At 44.9% G+C, this 24515-nt stretch overlaps 2 protein-coding genes across 2 annotated transcripts; both read right to left on the reverse strand.

Moving 5' to 3' along the window:
- Positions 1-174: 174 nt before the first annotated feature.
- Positions 175-3530, reverse strand: tslig3a (tRNA splicing ligase complex subunit 3A). The gene is made up of 8 exons (XM_085922891.1): positions 3371-3530; positions 2848-2996; positions 2635-2769; positions 2213-2394; positions 1995-2075; positions 1794-1910; positions 1530-1697; positions 175-1295 (listed from the first exon to the last, which is right to left on the reverse strand). Exons 1-8 carry the CDS (start codon positions 3448-3450, stop codon positions 678-680), a joined length of 1530 nt encoding a protein of 509 aa, XP_085779017.1. The 5' UTR covers positions 3451-3530; the 3' UTR covers positions 175-677.
- Positions 3531-3981: 451 nt separating this feature from the next.
- On the reverse strand, positions 3982-23606 carry slc24a3 (solute carrier family 24 member 3). The gene is made up of 17 exons (XM_085922976.1): positions 23187-23606; positions 18409-18534; positions 11973-12049; positions 11565-11639; positions 11398-11482; positions 10976-11079; positions 10131-10205; positions 10011-10036; positions 9876-9929; positions 9665-9792; positions 9292-9452; positions 8975-9218; positions 8491-8657; positions 8067-8181; positions 7481-7593; positions 7326-7391; positions 3982-7126 (listed from the first exon to the last, which is right to left on the reverse strand). Exons 1-17 carry the CDS (start codon positions 23347-23349, stop codon positions 6977-6979), a joined length of 1929 nt encoding a protein of 642 aa, XP_085779102.1. The 5' UTR covers positions 23350-23606; the 3' UTR covers positions 3982-6976.
- Between the last annotated feature and the right edge of the window lie 909 nt (positions 23607-24515).

Below are 24515 nucleotides of genomic sequence, written 5' to 3' on the forward strand. Positions count from 1 at the left end.
TCAAACCACTTATGTCACAATCTGGTGATATTGGGTATTACTTGAAAAATGATGGACCACTCAAGTGTTGAAAATGCTCTCCTCTTCTTGACACGACATGCAAATGCCACACTCATGGACGAGAGCAGAGATAGAAACCCATCATTTGTTGGGGTTCAATTTGCTCATCAGACAAACAGTGGAATTCTTTTTATTAGAATTATTATTTCATTGCACATTCATGCATTTGTAGGCTCACAATCCAAGGGCAACACAAGTTGAACTACTTATAATAAATTAGATTAGCTGTTGCTAATTGACAAAATGAACCCTGGCCATAAAAAGAACATTTCAAGTAAGTGTGTGAATTTTTAGAGCCCTTTGTGAAATACCAAGCGATTGCAGACAACCTCTTTTTTTTTTTTTTTCTCCTGATGGAGGGCAGTGAGGCATTATGATTGCGTTACTTGATTTCAAATTGAGCAAACATTTCTTTTTAAATTGTCATTGTGGATTGAGATGAGCCAAAAAAAAACAAAAAAAAAACCCAGTAGACTTCATATGTAAACATTCTTGCATACGTTTACTATGTGTGTAAGTATACTGTGCGCATCATTTACTGGTGATATGTAAGCTCAGTAAGGCCTTCCTTTTCAAGTTGTTTGCGGACAGTGCTGTAATGTCCCACACGACTATCTTCAACTATTGTAGTGGCGGCTTTGATTAAAACCAGCTTGGTTGTAGTTCTGGCCACCATGTTGAAAAAACTGTTCAAAATGTCCTCCTTGATTAACATTGGGGCCTCCTCTCCCTCCCCAGCCTCCTCCTCGGCCTCCTCTCCCCCTACCTCCTCTACCGCCGCCGCCTCCTCCTCCTCCTCCTCTTTCTTGATGCCAGTTTCCATTCTGGTGGTAATTGTCATTATAGCCTGAATGGTGGCCGGACTCCTGGGGGCCTCCGTGGTTGCTCGCGCCTCCTCTATAAGAACCTCTGGTTCCGCCACCGCCGCCTCCTCCTCCACCCTGATGAGCGGGCAAATCTTGATACTGGCCCTTGTTGTAAGTACCTCTCCCTCCTCCAGCCCCCTCGCCCCATCCTCCTTGCACTCTTCCGCCTCTGCCACCCCTGCCTCCTCCGCCCCTCTCATAGCCCCCCCGACTGCCTTGGGAATAATGATCGTAAGCGCCCCTGCTTCCGCCATACTGTCCACTAGCCTGGGGGGCATCTTGCCGCTTTTGCCACGAAGGCATTTCTGGAGGGGGCGGCTCAATCTCACAGGGACGGCCTCCTCTGTCTGGTACTCGACCCATTACAACCTAGGGGGTGAAACAAACAAAGGTGAACTAACACATTCAACATTCACCTCAAAGTTCTTCTCCCATTATGACCAAAAATATCTAAAAAAAAAAAAAACCCAAAAACATTCCGGCATTTCTTTGCTTCACGCTTTTCTCCTTCAACAAGTGTAAAGAAACAATTTGGGGAACGCTTACAAGGCTGAACAAGTTTGTAACTAACTTGGTTTTCTTTTTTTAAACCGATTGACTCACCTTATTAATGGCACAGGCAGTCTTCTCTCTCGACTTCCCACTGCTTGTGCGAAGGATTTTTGAAAAGTCTTGTCGAGCTGCAAGAAGGTGCGCTACAGAGACTTTGCTTTGGGTACCAAGGGCAGAACGTAGCGGCTGATAAACTTTCGCCAAATTCGCAGCATGCGACTGTCGTGTGTGTGTGGGGGGGGGGGGAATAGATTCACAAAAGGAAAATTAGAGCAACCACAGCATGCGTTTCTTCTTAAACAAGAGGCTGCATACCTTTGCTCTTTCTGACCAACCAAAAGACTGCACCGTCACATCCAGACGTTTTAACAACATCTTCCTTCTCACTTCATACTCATTTACAAGTGCTTGATTGATGGCTTCGATTTTTTCCTGTCAAAGGATTTTATTCAAAAGGCATGAGCTTAACTTCAGAGGACTGAATTCCCCCCGCCCCCCCAAAAAATAATCTTTTACCATGTGCACGGGTCCAAAGGCATTCTTCAACAAAGGGTCTCCTATATGATTGGGTGGCACTCTACTTGTGGCTTCTTTAAGCTACCACACATGAGGGCAGATAACAAGCAGTGTGAGAAAATACAGTAAATAGCAAACGTTTTGTTGCACCATTCACGTGACCCGCATGACTCCATTGGGAAAAAAAAAAAAAAAAATCAACAATTGGGCAAACTGACCTTCTTCTCAATGCCACTAAAAAACTGGAACATAGCAATGTTGGCTGGAGGCTTGGACATTCCCAGTGCCATGCAGATGCCTTTCAGTTCCTGGAAGGCAGGGCTACCACACTCCCGGGCTTTCTTCTGGGGTCTGTTGACCAGGATCATCCTCGAAGCCTCCAGCTCGGATACCAGAAAGGCTGAGAGGAAAAGGACACTTTGTCATTCTTGCAACTTGCTTGGTCAAAACATACGCAAGTGAATAAACGCTGGATCCCAGTTGTCGGCTTTAACGAGGGCTATATGAGCGACGGGCAAATCGACATCAGAATATTGCGCAGTCGGCTGCACGAGCGGACGTGACAACTTGCGGCTAAGTCCATTCATGCAATTTTTTCCCCTTCATATGGGACTTGAAGCTGTCAATGCTGCAAGCATACACAGCAGCAGCAGGCAGTCATTGGTGTTGAGAAGCCTTTGGTTGACAGCTCCACTGGTGAGGACGGAGTAAGGGCAAGCGAGTTCTGCCAACAGCCCGCTCATTTCCAGCTGGAAGCCCTCTGCCTCACTTGGACCTGCAGGAATAGTGATTGATGGCTTGAAACCAAAACATTCACAGCATTGACTGTTGCTATTTACATTTGAAATCTTACAGTTGGTTGCATGAACATTCTCCTCCAGTTGACTGTAAACTTTGAGCTCTGACACAATCCAAGCACAGAGCTTTGTAAACTCCGGCGAAGCAGCCCCACCATTCACAGCTGACTCCAGAGCTCCGTCCTCCAACAGTGGGCCTTGATACCTTCAATGACATAGCACGCATTCCAATTCTGTTCAAGTCACAACACTATTTCGATGGAGGCGAGGCTGGGCTTAAAAAAGGAGCTGCACTTGTCGTGATTGCAGCAGCAACAATTGACACTAGTCTTGGCACTTTGGCTTCTAGAGACACGTGTTGTTGCCATTTCTTTGAGACACTTGTTGCAATATTAGAATGGCAATCAGTAGAGGTGGATTCAATTGACTCGAAGACTAATATTAACTTCAACACCGGGTCAGCTGTTTTTTTTTTTTTTTAGCTAAAGCACACCACGTCGCCACATTCGCAGTCACGGTTAACCACTGAAATTGCAACAGTGCATTGTTGAATAAACTCATGAAGGCATTTTCACTTACCCCAAATCCTCGAGAGAAACGATAATATCATTCTCCATTGTATTTGTGCCTGCGTACGCTGAAAATGGGCAAGATGTCATGCACTCAAATGGAGCAGCTGGACAGACTAGCGATTGACTTCTTCGTTGCTTTTATTTTCTGCTCATCAACGTGTGAAATGGGCGAGATATTGCCCTCTAGCGACAGGATTCTGTCAAGCCAGACCACCAGTAAAATTGTTCCATGTGAAAGGTCCGTCATAGCTCCAATGTGAATGTGTGAATGAAAAAGAAACGGCCGTCAAAATGAATATATTGAACTGCAGGGATTTTTCACCAATAGCTGTTTGACCTGTAATATTCTCTCTGGTGTCATTGCTTAGTTTGCACCCTAGAAATCTTTTGGCCATTAAGTGCTATAATAAAGATGAATTTGCACAAATACAGTAGTTCGGGAGGGAAATGATTTTTTTGCTCGCTCATGTCCTCCATTTGATTTTAGAGCTCACATTTATTTCGATGAAATCGGACTTAGTCATTCGACACGAGGAAGAATAATTGTACACATAGGTTGTCTTGAGCAAATACATATTTATTAATGCTCTGGTAGCAAAATGATCTCTAAAATGACATTTGAAACATCTAAACACAAAGTAAACTATCCAGTTAGAAAGTTCCTCGATTCAGAAGCGGTAACACTTGCACATGTACAGAAATGTATTCTGCAAATAGCTCTAGTCTCCACCTCTATAAACAAGCAAGAGCATGCTGTTTGAAATAAATCCAGTGCTGGGAATTCAGTGGAATTCCATCCAAGTATACATTAAGATCATGAACTCTAAATCATTTGTTACAGTATATCGAACATGAATTTCCATGCGAGTAAACAAGTAGCTTGAGAGGTCTCACACATCAAAACAAAGGAGTACAAGGCCAGCCTACATTCTATGAAAATATATATTCGACAAATATACATGTGGAAACAAAAAATATATACATTTACACCTATTAGTATCTACATATAATACATCTGAAATATAGTATTATCTATATGGGTATCACACATTTCAGAAAATCCCAGACAAATTTTGACCATTGGTTGATTTAAAACACATGGTATTGTATACTGTTTTGGTTTTCGGTATATATTGTAAATAGCAGCAGAGGATCATTTCAAAACAAACCTGTAACAATTTGTCCTATGATAAAGTGCATGTTATGAATACGCTCTGTTCCGATTGACAATCGAAAGAAAAACATTCACATGCCAGACACTGATAATACTGAATATACCCAACATTTTTGGAATGTGTTAAGATCAAGAGGAGCAACGAGGACTATATGAAACATTTCTTGGATCAAATAAAGACATGGACAAAATAAACAACCGTTTGGTAAATTGTCCCGAATATCCTGGATCATCAATGCCTCGCATTCATTCCATTTCGGATCGATCAATTTCTTGGCACGCAAACATAACAAGTTGTTCTCTGGATTCAAATAATGTACTATCTTGTAAATGAGAATATTTTGCCGAAAAGACAAAACAGAGAAGCTTGGTGTTAGTCCGATGAGAATTACTCCTCAATACGTATATAAATATTTGAAACCTTAGGCTAGAATGTCATATTGTACAATATAGCCTCATATTAGCTCACATCTTCAGGGAAATTAATTCTCGTGGCAACTCTCAAAGTTCCTAAAAATGGGAATCCTCTGAGAGCAACAACGTGGAACGTTTACTAATGAATTCACCGGCATTAAAAAGGGGATTTCTTCAGTGGAATGGTGCAAGTTGTAATTTGATTGTTTAGTTGCAAAATGCATTCCTGTAATTATAAAAAGGGTCCTGTTTGATTGGTATGAATCGTTTTTCTGAGATAAAAGATCCGCTGGTGAAGTGTCACACCGTACATAAAAAAAAAAAAACACACCGCTTATATTCTTTTGATAATGCTTATCAATGAAAAATTCTTTCGTATTTAAAGTGGGATGTCCACATGTTTGTATGATAATAATTATTGCATCATATGTGTTCTTCAACAACTTTCAACCCTGTTTTCCTGTAATAGCACAGATGACATAACTGAACAACTGAGCAGCTCCCACCAAAACCAAACCAAACCAAAACAAACAATGGAAATTAGAATTGAAATCCAATTCCTTTTCTATTGTTTGACTCAAAACAAAGTGGAATAAAATAGGGCAAAACAACAACAGAAAAACATTTTTGAGGATACTGTGCAAGAATCAACAGGTTTTAACAGTTGTGGAAGTCATTTGAGGAATAAGTGGCAATTGTGTGCCGTTTGCCGACTCCTCGTAGTGGCGTAAAAGTACTCGGGAGCGCTCACAAACCTACGTTTAACATGCTCTAAAATCTAGTACAAATATTCAAATACTGTAGAACAAACCTACCAAATTGGGACAAATCTAAACATCAGGCCATACAAAATACAAAGTTTCTCGACGGAAAAACAAAGAAAGTATTCAAGCGAGGATGTCCTGATGTCTTATACAACATCTTGAAATCTACGAAAGAGTAGCTAATCAAATAATGCCATCAGTGTCTATTTCGTCAATATATGAAAGGAGCAAAAAGCAGCGGCAAAAAGTGTACTTTGCTTCTGCGTGTCACTCCTAAGAAACACTGTGTTCGCAGTGCTCGAGCCAAAAGAAATGCATCATCTTACAAGGAAAAGCATCCCTATAATCAGCTCGGACCATTTGAAGGACAACAAAGAGGCAGTCACAAGAGGTCATTTTCTAAAGCTAGTTTCGGCTCTATAGTGCAAGATCATTTGGACTTTTTTTGGTTCCCTAATGCTGCATCGAAATCAAGTCATCAAATTGTGCTTGTCATCTGTCAAGAAGTGTGCATTGCAGCCACCCTGGCACCATAAATAAACCTGTTCTGTGACCTCCAAAGGAGAAATGTGCGTATGACGCCAATAAATAATAAATCAGCCATCTGGGGTTATTTACACAAGGCTATGTACAAATGGCAACCGAAAAGCAAGCCAATTCATTTGAAATACAAAACATGGCTACGTCAGCTGTCTTGTAACATTTACAAAATATCAGCGGGTAATAATGCCCTGGTGTATTTTGGATATGTATGAGTGACAATGTGTCCCATCGCTCAATGCTATCAATTGTGGATCTGTCATCATAATCCAGAATATGCTCAGATAATGACAGCTGGGACAAAATCCCAGCCCATACCAGTTCATTGACTTGGAATCACACGGTGGTGGCACAGCGCTAAATTCCAACGTTTCCTCGAAACGATGACGGCCCACGATGGGGGAAAACAAACAAACAAACAAACAAACAAACAAACAAACAAACAAACAAACAAACAAACAAACAAACAAACAAACCCCAAAAGGTCCACCACATCAGAAAGTTGTGCTCGCCGCTGCCCGCGTGGGCCGTCCCTCCGCTTTTCATACTGATAGATAAATAAATAAGAAAGGCATTTGCGATTTCCACTGAGGGAACCTTGTCTGCACATTAATCCCGTCAATAAGATTTGCAATTTTGCTACGCCGCCATCTAATTCAACTTCAAATGCCACGTCTGAAAGTGTGTGTGCGCGTGTGCCCGCTGCGTGTGCGTGTGCGGCTTAGTCATCTCTGCAGGTGGGCAGGTTGACAAAGGTGAAGATGTTGTACTCGATGAGGCAAGAGAAACACAGGAAGACGGAGTAGAGGAGGAGACATATGAGACCGAGGCGCCTGTCCAGCGTCCACTTGTTGAGGTGAACGCCAATGACCTGAACACACACAAGCGCCCTGATGAGAAGCTGAATGAATGAAGAACGTGAACGCATCGTGCGCTAGAAATACTTATACGCTGCATCTTTTGTAGCATTGGTGAAATAATCACATGCATGCATACATTCATTGAAGGAAGCGATGAGGCATCTGCATCATAAAGACTGAAAGTGATGAGGCCTTTCCATGCGCACTCACCGTCAGAAAGACAGACGCCAACAGAAGCCCCACAGAAAAAATCAGTCCTTTGCTGTATAACTTGATCTGCAACAAAGTGTTTCAATTGAATTGGACTGCGATCCAACCAAAAGTAACCCTGGCCTTTCTCCTATTTGATCTGCCCTGCCGCTTACGTCGGAGCCGTAGTTAATGGCGAGTGTCTTCAGGGCCCAGGGGAGGCCAAGTCCCACCAAGATGTCAAACACATTACTACCGATGGAGTTGGACACCGCCATGTCTCCCATTCCTGCGCAGAAAGAAGCACAGGGAGAAAGTTGCTAAGTCGACTGGAACGACAACAACAACAAAAAGCAGACAGCGTGGGTGGGCGGCTCGGCTGGGGGTTCAAAAAGGTCAGAGCGGTGTCATCACGTGTCTGACTGATGTCCCCGAAGAAAGCACGATTTGAAGAGAGCAGAGCGAGCACAAAGCCAAGGCGGGGCGGGGCAGGGCAGGGCAGGGCAGGGCAGGGCGCACGTTTCCACACGTCCGGAAAAACAGACCTGTTTCAATATTTGATGACAGGAGCTAAAAAAAGCACCGATCAAAAGACAGTTGAAGGACCCCTCTTGAACTGTCCGCCCACTTTTCAGTCAAATATACGCCTGTGTGACGCCTGCCTGGCTGCCTGCCTGCCTGCCTACCTGCCTGCGTGGCTGCCTGCCTGCGTGGCTGCCTGCCTGCGTGGCTGCCTGCCTGCGTGGCTGCCTGCCCGCCTACCTTGTCTTGCCACGATGAGGCTGGCCATACAATCGGGGACACTGGTCCCAGCTGCCAGGAAGGTGATGCCCATGATGACGTCGGGGATGCCCAGAGTGAAGCCAATCACCGTTACCTGAGGGACAAAACACTTGAAAATAACGCCGCTTATTCCTGAGATCATCTTTGATGCTACATTCTAACAATACTACACGATATATGTTTCAATCCTCTGGAATTAGTTTCATTGTTGAAAGGAAGAACCTAGGAATCATTTGAATTGATCAATAAACTACAAGTGTAAAGAAAGATTCCATTTGTTATTTTGAAAATTTGGCCCAACTGAATAGCCCCGATTGACAGTGTTCAATGGCGGGAGAACGGCTGCACGTTTTCCATCCATCCAGCCACAACGGAGTTTGGGCGAGACGGTGAAAAGTCTCACCATCCAAACCATGAAGTAGGAGAAGGCAGCGATCCACAGGGTTGAGGAGACAAAGGACAGCATGAACCAGTTCTCCCAACGAGGCGTGGAACAGTTGGGCACGGTGAAGTAGAGCAGCAGGCACAGAGGCCAGGCCAGTAGCCACTTCACTTTGTTGCATAGACCCGCTGCAATACACGCACATACGTTTCAAATACAATTACAATTACAAGCCAAATTGGAATGTCGCGACCCCTGTTTGATGACCGTTTCACGCGAAATGGATTTCGTGACGCAGCGCAACAATTTCTTGGGATTAATGAAATGATTTGAATTGTTTTGCTGGGACCAAACTTCATATATACCACACATGAAACAATATCTTTTCGGTTCTTTTAACACAGCAGATGAGCGGTTCTTTTCAAACTACACAATACTAATGCTATTTGCACAAGAAGTTGGGATGTGGAAGTTTTCATTTGAAAAAAAGACTTCTTTCACCTACCTGGACACTGGAAGGGCACAAAAGGTCCTTGTCCATCTTCTTCTTCTTCTTCCTCCTCATCATTTTCGTGATTCTCATTGTCCTCGTTCTCCGTCTCATTGCCTTCCTCGTGATCCTCCCGCCGCACGTTGACACCGCGTTCTGCTCCAGACAGCCCGTTTTCTATAGCCCGCTTGCCCGCTCCTTTGGCGGGGCCGTCCGAGTCGCCATTGATCAAAGTTTGTGCGTTGATCAGACGTTGCCTCTGTACGCGCATCGCAAACCTCACGTCATCATCCCTCTGAGACAGTGGCCAGAATATTTCTTAAAGGCCTTACCTCAGTGATGAGCATTCGGGAGGCCATGGTGAGGCGGGTTCTCGGGGAGAAATGGCTGGTGATCATGATTCTCATGCCGGCTTCTGAGAAGGACAACTGGTGGGGGTATGCTGAAAGAAGCTCATCAACCATCAACACGGATGTTTTCCCGTGGCGGTTTGCTTTACGACACACACACACACGCACACACGCACACACAGGGTCAATACATTACGGATGCACTAAACACGATGAACAGGTATTGAGACATTTGTCCATTATAATAACAACAATTGGAAGTAAAAGGAGAAAAATTTCTGGGCGCCTACACTTGAGCTAAATGTAGTGCTTTGCTGCCATCATGTGTCAAACACTACAACTTGAGAGCTTTTACCTTTTTTCAGCAGGACGGCGGTCGCATCGGAGCCATCGTCTAGCTCGCCGTTACTCGCGGCGCCGTTCCTTAAAGTGGACGAGTTCTTCTTCCGCCGCTCCAGAAAGCGTAGCACATGGGAGTTGAGTCTGCAGGAAACAAATCCAACACTTAAAACTAGACTCATTTTCACTTCCGTTTGACTTGCTATGCATTTTGTTGTGAAACTTACTTCATGATCAAAATATAGACGAAATACATCAGAATCAAGGTGAGTGCTTCCCACCTAAAAAGCACAATCAAGATGTTTTTTTTTTTCTGGAACTGTCAATGGGAGGAAATACGTAATTTCATAAATGGCACTTACCAAACCACTTTTTCGTCATATATGAACTAGAATAAGGAAAGAAGGGGGTATACCGTCAACGTTGCATTTCTACATGCACTATATGGAAAAATGAGAATACAATTCCAAGTAGGCACTTACCACAATCAGAGCAGAGATAGACAGAGTGTAGTAGGAGGAGTCTCTGAGCAGAGGCCAGCAGGACAGATGGATGGTCTGGGGAAAACAATCAGCACTCACACTTAAGTGTTGACTACAAATGACCGGGTGATTTTTACTTTCCACATGATTAAGAGAAAGAGTCAATCAGTATGGTAATACTTATTTGACTTTGTAATATGACCGATTAGTCCAGTTGACAAAGAGGCGCTTGACGACTGTCACTTTTCACAAGGTAAACACATCAGTGCGTCATCTAGATGGGAAAAATATTCTTTCAACTATGTGTGGCCGTTGCTCAAAGGATTAAAGGGGCAGAGGGGATTTTCAAACTGGCCCTGACCTTACGTGTGAACTGTGATGTGCATTCATGAAAGAAAGAAAGAAAGAAAGGAAGCAGGAAGCAGAAAGCCATTCAAAACAAATGACAATCATTTGAAGACTAGATGCAATTCAAAGCATTTCTCCTTGACTTTCTTGAGCTCAATTATCATTGCGGTGACAACTGAAGGCTTTTCTCACTCTCTTTCTGGGGAAAATGACCTTTCTCGTATGAACTGATCTTGCGTCGTTATCAAGATCAATGTAATGTCTCAAAGCTGGCTGGATTGCCTCACAAATGAAAGACTCGATTGTTTTTGTCCTCAGGGATCCGTTTGAATCTTATCTTCAGTTTGTCTATTTTATTGTAAACGATTGCCAGCAAATTGAGAATTATGAAGGTCCTTGAATCCCCGTAACCGTTGAATTATGCAGATGAAATGTCCTCGTACCAAGCTGAAGTACTTGACGACAAACAACAACGGCTGCATTGCTGCATTTTTCACCTGCATGGAAAAGATCCCACATACTCCAATAATGCAGAGGATATTGAAGACAGCTGAGCCGACAATGGTGCCGACCCCAACGTCCCCTTTCGTAATGAATACTCCTGCAAAGCAGAGACGTCAACCATCATTACTGCACATGTTGAGTTGGGGGCATACATTTTGGATTGTTTCAAACATCACTTGCTGCTCAGCCTAAACTATAGAAAAAGAGAGGCCCCACGTTTTGCCAAATACAATTTGAATTTACACTTTAGAATTTGATTGTCTGTAGACTTATACGTAAATGGCCACATGCTTGCCAAGTGTGACGGAATAATCTTCGAGGAACTCGCTGAGATCCGTTGACTGATTTTTAGGTGTTCGATAGGAATCTTTCTTCTGTCTGTTATACGTATGTTCCTGTTGTGTACGTTTGTCACCTATGACCGAGGTGAACAATTCAGGCGCTGAACTTCCCGCAGCCATGAAGGTTGCCCCTGCGACATCTTCACTGAGATCAAGACGCTAGCGGGGAGAAAAAGCAATGTGAAAAGCCAACGAAAAATCCTCATGGCAAATTTGGCTAAAACAATGGTATAGGATTTACCTCGCATATCTTGTCCAATGAGGGGACGAAGTAATCGTCACACACGAGGGCCAAGGCATAGAACATATAGACGGCCTGCAAACACACACACGCACGCACCCACGCAGGCACGCACTTTCAACTTGACTGCTGCTGCATTGAAATCATTTCTGTCTACAGATTCTCTTCTTTTAGAGAGAAGCAAAACATATTTACATGCTTGCGATATTTCCTTTTATAGAGCACATCACTGATGTACATCCATATTCATGGCATTATTATGCAACTAAACACCCACGAGAGAGACATGACTTCTCCCTGGTAATTAGAATGCATTCTCATGTGTGAAAGTAGGAATGATTTCTAGCAAAGCAAAGACAAAAGCAAGTAGAAATATTGCAGCTCAATATTATAGGGTGAGGCACTCACACAGAGGACATGCAATCCCACGGCTCCGTCAACGCGCTCCTGGTTCGTGAAGTAGTCTCTGGGGAACTCGTGAATGGCTGCACACACAATGAAAGAAAGAAAGAAGCCCCTTAATATTATTATTATCCGCTGAGAAATGAGAAACGTCTCAATAGCTTGGCAGTGACCTCCAAACATTTAACAAGACCTGATCAAAGAGTGCTCGGTGAGGAAATATCATATATTTCAATCAGGTCGTGACCTCGACGTCACAATGAATTCATTTTGGAAGAAAAGAAGCCACATGGATTCCCAGGATTACATGGAAGTGTGCATACAAGCGCTTGGGTTAAAAATAGCTGTGGCCCAGCATGACCCACTCTGTGTGTCTTTGTGTGTATTTGGGATTGGCTGGGCAAGCTCCATTGTGCGTCTTCTTAACTTGCGCTGATGTGGCTGTGTAACAGAATGGCAACCCAATGTGCAGTGACATTCTCGCTTTCTCTCTCTCCCTCACTATAGCATAGCCCAGAGCTTGTGAGTCAGGCCATGGCACCTGCAGCCGGCAGAGAAGTCATCAAAAAGGAAATCATGTGGAGGAGCTACTCATAGACAAATAGGTCGATATAGAAAAATACTGAACATTTCATCAAGATAAATTGTCCCAAAAAATGATAGAAAAACATAGGGTCATTGCTTGAGGTCAGGAGATTGACCTGGTCATCTTTCAATTGAGCTTGCTGCTTGCTGCTTGCTGCTTGCTGCTTGCTGCTTGCTTGAGGTCAGGAGATGGACCTGGCCAGCTCTTTGCTGTCTTTTACTGCTATGTTTCAATATTCTCTGCACCGCAAAGGGCTTTGGAAACATTTGGCTGAGAAATCATCCCAGTGTTTTTGTCGGCAGTCACATCCTCAATGTATACAATATCGATGGAGAATTTGAAATGCACATTGTCATAACAACTCAGTCAGATATACTAAGCATCTGAAATGATTTAGGATTATGATGGAGGATATTTAAACAGACCAGCAATGATGTAACCTTCTAGTACTGTTTTAATCTCATGAAGTATTCCATGAAAAAAACAAAAACGGCATGTCAGAGCGTGAGCGAGACAAAAAGCATTGTATAATCTTTGCATTTAGAAAAGAAGGTGAAAAATCAATGCTTACCATATCTGCTGCGCTAAAGCCATTTGGCTAAGTATATAATCTGATCAAACGCTATTAGAAAGCTGTTGTGTCATCACCTCGGAATAAATAAGGTCAAAGTGGGTGTGCGGATGCGTTGGAAATCGCCCCCTTGGTGGTGCCCGAGAAAAAAAAGAAAACAATTCCCAAACATTGACTCATTTGAATATTCTAAGATGAGAATGCAAAGAGTCGCAAAAGGAGGCTGACAGATGAAGATGTCAGTCATTGTGTTTGGCGAATGGATAAAACAGGCCAAATGTTGAAAACAAAGTGACATTTTTTAGAATCATTGAGAATAAATTTGAAAAAAAAAAAGGATCATCTCCATAATTCCATCATTTGAATTGATCAAACAAAATAGTGGGAAGCTGCATGGTGAGTGTGACCTGATGAAGAAATCTGGCGTGTAGGGGCCAAGTCAGCTGCCAAATCCCTGAGCTTCGTGAGCTCAACGTGGATTGACCCAAGCAGAGACGGACGGACGGACGGACGGACGGACGGCTTGTCACTTGAGGGTTGGAAACAACAGTCGGCCCCCCTCCCCCCGCTCTCCCCGCCTTGCATAATAGCGCAAGCATTACATAAGAGTTGTGTGGCACTCATACAGACACAAACAGAAAGAGAAAAACATCTGACAAATCCTATACATCATTAAAGGCGTAATGGGAGACCTCGCTGTTTTCAGAGCAGCAGGGAAAAAGAAAAAAAAAAAACACTTTCATGCAGATGACAGATGGTGTTTCCTCTATCTACAATAAGCTCGCTGTTGTGGCACACACACACACACGCATTGTAAACACAATTAACAGGCTCAACTTCAGCCCTCTTCCAAAGTTGATCCAAAAACATTTGTCACATTCTAACAACAAACAAAGATAAGTAAACCGAAAAATAACTTGAAATACAAGAGGAAGTTGAGCAGCATCCCAAATTGGCTTCAGCGCTTCAAGGAAGAATCATTCAAACACAACAAAAGCCGTCTCGAGAGAAATACACTTGTTTTGACAAATAGTTTTTAAAAGTCACTTTGGAGAAATTGGAGACATTTCATAAAAAGAAGAAGTGATTCATTTATTTGGACGACATTACAGATGACTCAGTGTCCTTCCCATTCTTGTCAATCTCCATTTACAGACAGGAGAGGAGAGGAGAGGGGAGGAGAGCAGGCTGCTGCAGCACAAACGCAGCCACTTACTTCATGAAAAATGGAAGCCAAAGTCATGTCATACATACAGTTTGGTTTCAAAGCATGCAATTGCAACACTCGCACACACAGGCAGCAGCAGCAGCAGCAGCAGCATGTGCTTGCATTTATTTTCTGCCGCAAGTACTTCACTTCATGCGGGTGGTATTACCTAACACATCACCCAATCGTGAATGGAAAGAAAAAGGGCAGACTTGCAAGAAAACACACAGGGAGAAGAAAAGATGTCGGATGAGCAGCTTGACAGCAAATATGAGCCTTGAACCATTGAAAAAGTCAGAAGGCAGAAAAGACCCCCAAGAGCTGAACACTTGAGGTTGCTTGGCCTCCTCTCTATTTGGGGATTAACGAGTGTCTGCAGCCTGAGGGCGCAATTAGCTGCAGACACTGGCTCAGCCAATGGCTGCAGGCTGCTGCTGCAGGCTGCGGCTGCTGCTGCTGCTGCTGCTGCGGCTGCTGCGGCTGCTGCTGCTGCGGCTGCTGCTGCTGCTGCTGCTGCTGCTGCTGCTGCTGCTGCTGCTGCTGCTGCGGCTGTACAAACCACTCCAATGATGCAACAAATTATGACTTAACTCACTGAAATATTCAATATTGCTCTCCTTTTTATATGCGTCATCTGAAATAGCAGGCGGTGCTGACTGCTGAGTTCCCATCATTTTCAGCAGTGGTGCTTTTCTGACCAGGCTACCTGTCCATCGTTCAAAAAGGTTCACGCTCAAAATATGAACGAGTTTGTCAACGTTCCTTCATTTGAACGCGTTGAGGTACAACACCGGACGTCGCTGGAAGAAAAAGATTTCAACAAAGCATTGTTATCGTTTATCTTGTCCCTTCGACCTCCTCTACTGTGCTGAAGACCACAAGGTCTCATTCGAGGAACGTAGCATCTATTTGTGACTCACGGAAGAAGGATGGCCGAGGGAGAACATTTGGGAGAGGTGAAATAAATCACGCTGGGCCTATTCCAAGTGTGTGAACACAAGAGATACGAGCGAGAATCCGCTTTGCCAGCTTGCACGTGTCCGTCCGAAGAATATGAGTGACGGGGGGGGGAAGGGCATTGTGATGCACATGGACAAAACCGCACACTGAAAACTTGTTGCTTGTGCGTGCAACACTGAGCTAAAGGTTACATGCTAATAGTGGCATTTAATCAGGGAGGTGGCAACAAGTCGGATCAGAGGAAGGAAGGAAGGAAGGAAGGAAGGAAGGAAGGAAGGAAGGAAGGAAGGAAGGAAGGAAGGAAGGAAGGAAGGTTGCTTAATCCGTCCGTCACTGACAGACGCCCATTTTGTCCATTGACGGCAAGACTAAGAACTAGGTTTTCATCAATCATCACTAACAGGGTCAAGTACCGACGGAGTGTGTCACAGATGAAACGCTTGTCTCGTGCGTTCATTATATTTCACAAGGTTTTATTTGAGTAGACTATATTAACCATCTACTGTATGCACAGTAGGTGGTGGCGTGCAGCAGCGGCAGCGGCAGCGGCAGCAGCCTGGATCCAGTAAGTAGGCCACAATGCTGCTGCGTCATTATCAGGCTTGATGTCGAATGAAGAGCTATTAAAAAAACCACACTGTTCATAGCAAATAAACATGTTGAACCTCTCCAGATGTTTTTCATGACAGCTCCTTCATGAAGGCCACGCCTCAAGAAATCACCATCCTAATATGCAAGTGCTGAGCCCACAGCACACACATTTGACATGACTCAACACATGGCATGAATCCCATCATGCACACATTACTTGCAGTAAATGTTGCTTTTATCCGCGGCCTGATATGATCTTGCTGATTCAAATGATGAGAGCGCAGTACCTACGTCTGGTCTGCCGGCTGCGTATTATGCTCACGGTTTCCTTTCAAAGGTTAGGAATGAGTGGATGTCGGAGCTTTCAAACATCGTCTCCTTTCTGGAATGTCATATTTGATAGCTGCAGCGCAAGCAACCTGATAGAGCATGAAACACAGCTGAGCGTAAACAGCATTAATAAAGCAAGCAGGAACGCAAATGAACATTTGGGCTTCTTCCATCTCAGCTATTTCATAATCTTGGCAGGCAGGCAGGCAGGCAGGCAGGCTCGTCATTCATTTATCCGCTGGCCGCCTGTGCTTTTGGCGGCCGCGGAGTGGGCGAGAGCTGCCAAACACGTTGATTTGACATATCGCTGTTTCCCAGTGAAACGCTCAAATTTGAGCGTCATGTAAACACCGCACACATTTGTGGACACATGAATGCTTTTGGAATCTTGCGCTATTAGCTTTATGTTATTCAATCGAAGCAAATCGCCTTGACGTTTTAGCTGGTAACAAACTCAATTCATTTTGCTTTTGCTACGGCTGTGCATTGCAGGACTTTCATGGAAATTGCACATCTGAAAAAGATCACCAAACAACAACAACAAAATCTTTCAAAGAAATGATGCAAAAGAAATATTTGACCCGAGCACAAGAACAGCGAATAGGCGTGTTTTTCTAGAACAAACAACTCTGTGCCATATCAAGTTATGAAAAATGACAATTCTCTGTGTTTTTTAAGAAGAGCCACGTGAAGAAGATACACGACACACGCAGTTTTCGGTCAATTCAAACGAAAAAGGGTGTGCCATCTCTTAACAAGTTCACACATTCGGCATTATGTGAATAGCTATGTGGCTGGCTGAGGAGACTTTATTTCAATGAAACGGTGTTATCTTGGTCCCTGACCTTTTCCCAAAATAACGATCTGACTGCCTGTCTGAGGTCCATCGGATCAGGTTTTTCACTTTGGAAATGGTAACATCCCTGCTGAGGTTCAACAGTGTCACAAAATGCAGCCAAGCAAAAAAAAATATAGCCAAAGATATTAAAGGTTAGACAAGAGTGAACAACGTTATGTTGCTGCATTGGCCAAAATAATCATAAAAAAAAAAAGTTCTGTTGAAGTACTGCTTACTTTTTGTAAAACGCGCATCGCTAGCAAGTAAACAACAGACTCACACACACACACACACACACACACACACACACACACACACACACACACACACACACACACACACACACACACACACACACACACACACACACACACAGCGTACATACACCGGTGACATAGTGCACTGGTTTCCATGGCAGCAGGGGGATGAGGGTCCATTTTCAAAGCTAAGAGAAATTTGCATGATCAGCACAATGGTTCTAAAGTGTGGACTCTCAAAGCTGGTCTTTCCTCAAGGCGAAGCAACGATTCTGGAGAGATGGACAGACAGCTCACAAAACAGCTGTGACTCACACAGACCATAAAAATAGAGCTATAGAAAAGGAAGTCCAAGCCTATCCTCCCTCAGCCACCACTTCACTTTACTAGCACACGGTGGGTCGGATCAGAGACTTGCAAGCCTTTTCACCTTGAAGGATATCCAAGGAAGCGTTCTGACAAAGGGGGCTGGCTATTTTGGGGCCATTGCTGTCACGTGCGTGAGCATCACGCTTTGGCATTTACGGCTGTGGCTCCCTTTTCCTCTCATGTGTTTGGGCTAAAATCCCGTCCCGTCCCATCCCTCTCCTTTGCATTAAAATCAGGGCGCTGGCAAACAGAAATCGCGATGTACAGGTACGTTGCGAGATGAAAGCAAGAAGAATCAAACATTTCCAGAGACACATTTGAATGAAATAGGAACTGTGTCCCTAACATAGTACTGCACTTAATCCAATGAGATGACAAACAGAAATGTCTCTGGATCTTGAAAGTGAAAAATGAAGTGTGTGTGAGAGAGAGAGAGAGAGACTGTGCAATACATGTGTGGAGTGTTTACAATGAGATCAAGAGAATGCTTGGCAGGGGATCAGCCTCGCTCAGGCCCAGCCGGGATCCCACATGGAAAACACTCGTGCCAGGAGAACAACACAATAGTGCGCAACATCGGTTACGCAAGGAGGGAGTGGGCAGCAACTACCAACATATGTTGGGGATAAATGCACAATACACCTGTGGCATTCAGTGGAAGTGTGTTCACCACTAGATTTGACTCGAACACCGTCCAACTAACAAGTGTCTCTTCCCTCGCTGTTAATCTCACCTGGTTCGGTGCAGTTTTTGTCAAGCTCCGAGAGGAACTCGGATCGGTTGTCATAGAAGTCTTGCAGAAGGTGTCGACTCTCCCGCCTCGGCTCTTCCAGTATTACGGAGCTTGAAACGTGGTGTGCTGAGAGTCGGAATGGGATAAAACAGAGGAATTACAGGGATCAATACACTCGTCTTTTATGAGTCAATACATAAATAGTCCACAAAATAAAGCCCATGTCTTACACCTAAATCTCATTTGAGAGCCAAAGTTTAAGGTCCAGTGTTCATTGACATTGCATGAATATTTGAATATTGCATTAATATTTGCCACAGAACAAAGAGAGATGACATATGCGTGTTGTGTCAGCACGCTCCTGCAGGAACGCTGGCTGGCTGGCTGGATGGCTGAGATGGAAGCATGCAGAGCTCCATTCCGGTTCATTCATGTAGGTCACTGCATTCGCAAGCAGCCTTCTTCCAATCCAATGCAACAGGCCTCAGCATAGGCAGACTTTCCATAAATAGCAGCAGTCTACACTAAATTGATCCCATTTTGCAAGCACATTGGAGAACAGAATGCGCACAATGCTGTAGAGGGCAGCTACGGCACCATTTTTTTTTTTCCTGGCTTCCAATCCCGCTCGGATTCTTGGTGTTCAAAACTGTAACCGCGAAGAGAGTCGGCAAAAAAATGCTTTTGAAGGTTTTGGCTGTCAGTGAAAAAAGCAGCTTGCACCGGTCATTATTTGGGGCAAAATCACAAGCTAGTTGTATTGTGTCCAGTTCCACCGAGAGAACCCGAGGGTGAAATCTGCCAAGCTGCATCAGTGCTAGGCTGGGCTGCCCTTGCTTTGACACAGGCAGGCTTAATGTCCTCTTCTTATATGTATGTCCGTATGACATAAACATAAGACAAGGTCAAAGCAATCTATTTTCCTCATAACGCTAGAACAAAATTCTGACGGGGATTGCGCACGAGTGGATGACACGGGTTGAACAAAATGGACAATTCCATTTTGACCTTGCGGTAGACTGCAACAGACTGAAGCAGAATAGCACGGAAGGTCCTCCGTACTAACAGTATCCGCAAAGTCATTGATTTGAAGAGGTCTGAACCGAGCTACAATTGCAAATGATAATCTTCACCCTTTCGGATCGATGCGACTTTTTGGTGAGGATAAATTAGCAGCGAAGCAAGACAAAAGCTCTGACGACGGAGCGCATCTGTGCACAGACCTCATTGTTGATACCATTACAAACGTGAAGTGAAATACACACTGGAAGACGCTACGTGTGTGTGTGTGTGTGTTTGATTTGCTGGATCTCCTCGTACCTGCGCAAGCCTTCCAGCCTCTGCATCTAGGCCAACTATGCGGTGCATTTTTATCAGATGAGCGTGATATGGAAAAAAAGAAAATGCTTGTGGGAAATCATTAGCATCAAGAGATAGATATGTGTGTCCACATATTTCAAACGCATTCCTATCCTGTGTCCTATATTGTCCAGAGTCGGACGGGTATAGGTCTAAGTCGACCCCATAACGTCAAATAACACGGCCGCCCATCGCTCCTCAATGTCATCCCTAATTAGCTACTTCATCTTCATTAGCGTTCTTTGACAGATGTGTTCATGCGCAAAAGAATACGGCTAGGTATACACAGATGCTTTCCATTTTTGAAATGTTGGTTTTCAGGTATGGCAGATGCATGTATCGTTGAGCTTCGCGTCCAACATGGTGAGCAGTGGATTTACATTTTGTGAGCATCATCTTTAAACATTGTGCTCGCTCCCAAGAGAGAAGAAGAACCGGACCACGTTGGTATGTAGCACAGACTGGGTCTCCAAAAGATGGAGCATGTGATTAAGCATCTGGAAGCTATTTGCTAAAAATGGAGATTTGATCATTTTGCTCCAGTTGGATTTTACAGGTGGGAAAATGATCAAACAAATAAATGACATGCTCATCCTCTGATGTATGAACCTCGACATGGCCGGATGAGGAAAAGAGACGGAAATGAGGTTGCTCTGCTGGTGTCACTTTAAATGCTGTAAATACAAAAAAGACGATTATTCAAGCGGAGGAAAGAACAGCTTGCACCCGCCGCCGCCGCCGCCTCTCATCACCAGACTCAGGTGGAGAGAGAGTGAAAAGCTTCAAACTCCTCAAATCTTCACATTAGTTACGTCCCGCTGCAGCTTCTTTTTCAGTGGGACCAGTCAATTAGTGTCAGTCAAAATCAATGCGCTAGGTGGCTCCTGCAGTGTTGATATTCAAGGACGCAAGTGTTCTATGCTCACCCACAGTGCCGTACAACGAAGAAGAAGAAGAAGAAAAGGCTTTGAGTGACTCACATCTGCAGCTATTTGGCCCAAGGTAATGGTTGGCACTTATTGAGAAGTTTTCCATTTACTCTATTGCTCATCCTCACTCACTCAGCCTTTCCCAGGTGACTTCAGGTGAGAGTCGCTGCGTATCCCGGACAGCTCGCAGACGTACGTACGTAGGTAGGATGGTGGTTACCATCGCGTACCCGAAGGATGCGCCTAAGTCAGCCGTCATCCCACCCTTCGACCTTTTCGACGGAGGTTCTTTTTCGGCGGGCGCCGTCGGAGTGATTCAGCGAGCACGGCCTCATTGCGGAGCCAGCCGAGTGCCAGTTCAGTCTGTCGGCAATTACCTTTCTCCGGCATGGTGTCACGCCGCGGGGAGTCATCCCCCCCTTCCTTCCCACCCGAGCGGATGCCGTCACCACTTTTCCATTGTAAAATCTCTGCACTCGTACTTGGATGATGATTGTTATTTTGATAAGAAGTTCATTCCCCACACAGCTCACATAAGGCGGCACTTGTATGAGGATGAAATGGGCACGGAGGAAGCGTTGGACTCTTCTGGCGCAGTCGTCCGCCCCAGGCGATGGAGGCATCAGAGCACGCAGGGGAGGCGGGACCTGGCAATCCCTGTACAGCAAGTGCCGGCTTCCAAATTCATAGAAGTTGGGTCTCCCTCTTGTGCAGGCTGCGTCCTTTGCAACATTTTTGTCCCCATCGTGGCATCCCAATGTGGCATCCCAATGTGGCCCGCCGACCTACTGTTAGCCAACTGCTGGACATGGGCGATCACGATGGAGCCACACCTGGCCACTGAGCCCTCTCCTGCTCCATGTGACAAAGTCTCACAGTTAGAAAGAATGCATAATAGGTCAGAGGCCTCTTCATTGTGCCCGACTGCTTAATAGTAAGACATATTTGTTCACCTTCCTTGTCTCAGGCAATTTAGCGCAGTGCACTGAAATCCCACCTCCCTGTGTTTCTGTCTATTCCTTCTCATCTCCTTGATCCTACTGTTTCTTATTTCATAGCCTGAGCTGTCCCCACATGATCCCATTCCTCTTCTCAGCACGCACTGCACTGCACTCTTGTCTGTTTTCCTTTTTGTCCAATTTTGTTCCTCTGCTCTGAGTCCCAAGGCTTTGTCAGTACAAAGTGCTCCATCTGTGTCCCCCGCACTCGCCCCCCTCCCCCCCAACCCATCCTCCGAGCAAACACAAAGGACGAGACCCAACAAGCAAAGGTCCGAGTTATGTCATGAGGTCACGGACGCACTAATGCTCCTACCAAGAAATGGCCTGTCTATAGCATGAGCGGTAAAGTTCAGCCAGCATTAAAAGCTGGAGATAATAGCAGCTCATATACGTAGCTGATCCCTCCTTCATATACAGCGCTTGTCATTTGTGTCTGTGCCTTTTTTTTTTTTTTTGGACTGGGTGAAATACAACTGAGAAATGGATTCATGGACATGCCACATACATTATCTGGGAGTTGTGACTTGACCATCCAACGTCCTGTTTTTCTAACAGTCCAGCTCCACACGTACGTACACCCTGGACGGGCCATCAATCAATTCCACTATCACCATTCGCACTTCGAATGAAAATTGAACCATTACGCATGTTTTTGAAAGAGAAATGCCATGCAGGAATTGGGACAATATGCCCCACGGAGAAATCCAGGTTGCGGCCTTGGGAGCCGGCCACACGCACCGCCGTGCTGCATGGCACAATTTGTCACATTCAGATACCGTGGCTTGAAATGACGGTAGACCTCCACACTGCGGTCCAAAATGTGCACCATAGCCCAAAAAAGGTTGGCCACCATGAGTCACATGTTTTTTTTATGCCTGATGCTCTGCCCACCCATTTTTCATCACTGACCGATAATTCAACTGGCACGGTCTGCATGGAAGGATGCTGCAAGCAGTACGATTTTTGTTACACAAGGCAAACATGTAGACGCTATTGCGCTATTTGCTAAATACTGAACTGGAGTGCTTGCACAACAATAGTCAAGGCTCAACATGTCTGAAAGTAAAGCATGTCAGCCACTTCTGACTTTGTCATCATTCGTAGCAAGGAGTGAAGTGAAATTGTTCTTCATTTTCTTTGCAAGATATCAAACATTTCCTGCCTGCCAAAAAGTCCAGTCTGCAAATATGAGGGTTTTTTTTTAATGACCAACTTTTTGTGGTCCCTTTCCAGCAAAACAATGCGGGGGCTGACAAATGAGCTCTTGACAGTTGCTGCCTCCAAATGTGTTGGCTTGTTGTTCATAGAGATAGATCCTCAGCACATGTTCTGCGATCGTGGTTTGCATCATCATCATCATCATCATCATCATCATCACCATCACATGGTTCACATTCGATGTATATTGATGTCAGTAAAACGGAATACAATTTGAGTTGCTCATTGCTAAATGCACGCTTGACATTCGCGAACTTTGCGCGTTTCTCACCTTCCTTGTGTGCCACATTGTTGAGGGCAACAACGAGTCCCAGCAGAATCCCCATGAAGCACATCTGTATGGCGAACAAGTCCTTTCGCTTTCTCCGCCTGCCTTTACTCCTCCTCCGCCGGCACAGCATCACACCTACTCCCACGGTTGAGTCAGCAGGCATCGCTCGGCTCGGCTCGGCTCGGCTCCGCTCCGCTCCGATGGTTGAGCGTTCCGGCAGGTCGCCCAAAGACGGGCGGCTGCTGCAAAGATGGATGCAAGGATGGATGCAAGGAAGGATGCAAGGAATGAAGGAAGGAAGCAAGAAAGGAAGGGGACAGACAACGAGTCTGGGCTGCAGGGAGGAAGACGAGCAGCGTGTCAGATGGATGCACTTAGTGGAGCGGGCAGATGTGAGCGGCCGGCCGGCCGGCTTGTCGATGCACTCTGACAAACGCCAGACAAAATGAACGCATTCCTGCTTTGTCCGGTACAGACCTTCACAATAAAAGGCAAAACCCACGCACGGCACCACAATTTCGCCTACGATGCACGTTTTCAGTCAAGCGTGCACCTGGCTAGGTGAGGCAGAAGAAAACAAACTGATCAGACCAAGGAGATGTTTTTCTTCAACAGAGTTGCGGTCTCCTACTACAGTGGTCTGCAACCACCGGTGGGCGGCCCAGTACCAGCGGTCTGCGGCCCACGCAGAGATTCTTTTTAAAAACCACACACAAACACATAGATGGCACTGGTTAGCGTATCCGCCTCACGTATCAAAAGTGCAGGGTTGGATTCCAGCTCAGGCCTCTACTCGTTGATGCTCGCGTGGGTTCGGCTGTTCCTTCCTTTTCGCTACTTCATTCGGTTCAAAGAGCAGAATTTCTTGGCACTCGAGACATCAGAAGGAGCCTTTTATTTTTGAATAGAAAACGCTATCTGGGCGAAGAAAGGGAGAGCTCGATGTTTCAAGCACTTGGGACTTGTCATGGTCAGTGAAATTGAGCTGTCACAATTGATCTGCAGCTGCAGTGGAGTGCAGCACCAAACAACATCAGGTCTCATGTGAGAAGCCTTTGCACTAATCCTGTTTTCTCCTGCTCTTGCAGAGGTGCAGAAGACACACACACAGCTGGACACAGAGCAGGTGCACACGCTCAACAAATGTTCAAGGAGGCACACAATAAACATCACAGGGCATATGAAATCCATTTTAAATTCAATTTGGGCAATTATTCATTCATTCAAATGTCTGATCCACCTTAAAATACCAAGAGCCACTTAGAGACAGCGTAGAATTTTTTGGAAATAAAAAATAGATTCTAGCTCAATGACCTGGCTTTTCATTTA

The sequence above is a fragment of the Syngnathus leptorhynchus genome, chromosome 10, assembly GCF_054491065.1.
Source record: "Syngnathus leptorhynchus isolate UIUO chromosome 10, UIUO_Slep, whole genome shotgun sequence".
In the NCBI taxonomy this organism is placed as follows: Eukaryota; Metazoa; Chordata; class Actinopteri; order Syngnathiformes; family Syngnathidae; genus Syngnathus; species Syngnathus leptorhynchus.